General features: G+C 39.5%; 1 protein-coding gene across 1 annotated transcript in view; it reads left to right on the forward strand.

Moving 5' to 3' along the window:
• Positions 1–2887, forward strand: part of RBM6 (RNA binding motif protein 6) — a 139902-nt gene that overhangs the window by 29448 nt on the left and 107567 nt on the right. Inside the window, exon 5 of the mRNA XM_023519520.1 lies at positions 2164–2233. Within this exon, the coding sequence (XP_023375288.1) occupies positions 2164–2233 (70 nt within the window). The remainder of the gene's footprint in view (positions 1–2163; positions 2234–2887) is intronic.

Consider the following 2887-nt stretch of genomic DNA (forward strand, 5'->3'; position numbering starts at 1 on the left):
TGGGAGGCTGAGGCAAGAGAATCTCTTAAGCCCAAGAGTTTGAGGTTGCTGTGAGCTGTGATGCCACAGCTCTCTACCGAGGTTGACATAGTAAGACTCTGTCTCAAAAAAAAAGAAGAAATAACTACCAAATCACCGAAAGTGCAGGGAAACATACAAAGAAGTCTTATGTATGCTTCACCCAGGCTCTCCCATTGTTGATATTTTGTATGACTACATTACAATATCTAAAGCAGGAAATTGACTTTGGTATGTATGATACCCAGATTTCACCAGTTAAACATGTATTCACTGAGGTGAGGTTTATTAAGAAAAAATTATGGAAAATGATTGCTCTTTTCAGACCTGATAATCATCCTTTAGGGAACATTATTTCTGGAGTACATGTTTACGGATTGCAGTTTATAATATAGTACTAAAAACTGGAAACTGCTTAATTGTCCAATGTCAAAGGATTGGCTGACTAAATTAGGGCTGAATTTATGAAGAATTGGTCAGAATACTATAAAAGCTAACAGTGTTTACTTTGTGACAGACATTGTGTGATACTTACAAGCATTAGATCATTTAATTATCAGAGTATCATATGAGTAGGTACTATAAATTCAGTCAATCCAAATATTGGGCTGTGTGTCAGGCACTGTTCTAGGTACTGTGTGATACAGCAGTGAATATTATATAGTCACTGCCTCTGTGGATCAAAAAAAAAAAGCAAGCAAAGGTTTGGAGCCTATTGCTCAGAGGCTAGGGTCCCAGCCACATACACCAGAGCTGGTGGGTTCAAACCCAGCCTGGGCTTGTCAGACAACAATGACAATTAAAAAAAGAAAATAGACAGGCGTTGTGGCAGGCGCCTGTAGTCCCAGCTACTTGGCAGGCTGAGGCAAGAGAATCACTTAAGCCCAGGAATCGCCTAAGTCCAAGAGCTGGAGGTTGCTGTGAGCTATGACATCACCGCACGCTACCTAGGGTGACATAATGAGACTCTTATCTCAAAAACAAACAAAAAAAGCAAGCAAAAAGTAGGTGGTAATCTCAGGTAGTGATAAATGCTCTGATGAAAACTGAAGGAAAGGTTTAGTGTGTCACTGGGATTGGAGAGTCATGGGAGACTTCATAGGAAAAGATATTTGAGCCCAACTGTGACTATAACGATAGAATAGTCCATTTGAAGATGGGGAAATGAACTAACCAGGCTGAGGGAGTTCTTGCTGAGGTAGTGCCATGATCCCTACTGTTACGAGTTCAGTGCATAATTTTATTTTATTTTATTTATTTATTTATTTATTTTGAGATAGAGTCTTACTTTGTCACCCTCAGTAGAGTGCTTTGGCCTCACAGCTCACAGCAACCTCCAGCTCTTGGGCTTAGGTGATTCTCTTGCCTGGGTTTGAACCCACCAGCTCTGGTGTATGTGGCTGGGACTACAGGCACCTGCCATAACACTCAGATATTTTTTTGTTGCAGTTTGGTCAGGGCCAGGTTCGAACCCTCCACCCTTGGTATACGGTGCCCTACTCACTGAGCCACAGGCACTGCCCAATAATTTTATGTTTAACAGATGAAAAATTGCATACGAGGTTACATAGCAAGTGATTAGGAGGCTTAGGATCTAATGTCAGAATTTGAGCTCCTTTTTTGTTTTTTTGAGACAGTCTCACTCTGTGCCCAGGGTAGAGTGTAGCATAACAGCTCATAGCAACCTCAAACTCTTAGACTCAAGTGATCCTCTTTCCCCAGCCTCCCAAGTAGCTGGGACTATAGGTACCTGGCTATTTTTAGAGACAGGGTCTCATTCTGGCTCAGGTTGGTCTCAAACTCCTATTCTCAGGCAATCCACCTGCCTTGGCTTCCCAGAGTGCTATGATTACAGGTGTGAACCACCATGTTCAGCCTAGTTTGAGCTCTTACAGGTTATGGTTTTCTCTCTTTTTATATACTTGAGAATTTTTGTTTTTTGAATCCAATGTTTTTTGAATGAGAATCATCATTGTGTTCTCATCCAACATTTTTGGAATGCCCAGAGTGTTAATTTTGCCCTTTATAAATAAAGTCAAGTAATCATAGCTTTAAATTATGTAGAATAAAAAACAGTAGGGAAAATGCAATGTTTGATTTTTGACTATGATTTGTATCCTTAATAGAAATACCATATTCTTGCAGATTCTTAATGCCTTTCAGACTCCTGATGGCACGCCTGTAAAGAACTTGGAGTTGAAGGAACGTAACACAGGTGAGCTTCTTTACATGCAAGTGGCCTTGGGTTAGGAAGGGTCTTTGTCAGATCTCTACATCATTGCATCATGTGCTGCTCAAAATTTTTTTTAAGAAATCACAAATAAGATTTCCAGAAGCTTCCTGTTGGTGCCTTCAATTAGCAACCAGCTTTAGTCTTAGCTGTGGTTCTTTGTGGATGTTTGTCCACACGTGGGCGATGAGGATGCATGTTCCAGTTCTTCTGAGTGCCTATGAGATATAAAGTGAGTGTTGTAGCAATTACCTCTGAATGTATTTTATATAATTATTCTTGCTATTTATGTTCTTCATGGTGGTGGAATGTTTACATTTGAGACTGGTAGGATTTAATAAACTTTCTGTATGTAAAATTTCACATTTCATTGCTTAGAGTGAAATTTATGACTTTCCAGAAAAATTGTAGAAATTAGTGGTTTCTTGAATTTAAAGTCTTATTCTGAGAGTGGAGTTCTGCGACAGCTATTTTGTTGAAATCCATAAATAGATCCAGAAGAGCTTTATCTTTGACATCCGTTCTGTGGTTTAAACTGCAGATTAAACTTTTCAGAGTATCCTCATAGTTGTGTGTCAGAGTGCCAAGTTCAGTCAGTTCATTTAAATTTTACTTTAGAAAAAGTAGTCAGGGCTCGGC

This window comes from Otolemur garnettii, unplaced genomic scaffold, assembly GCF_000181295.1.
Source record: "Otolemur garnettii isolate 467f Iridium unplaced genomic scaffold, OtoGar3 scaffold00179, whole genome shotgun sequence".
Lineage (NCBI taxonomy): Eukaryota > Metazoa > Chordata > Mammalia > Primates > Galagidae > Otolemur > Otolemur garnettii.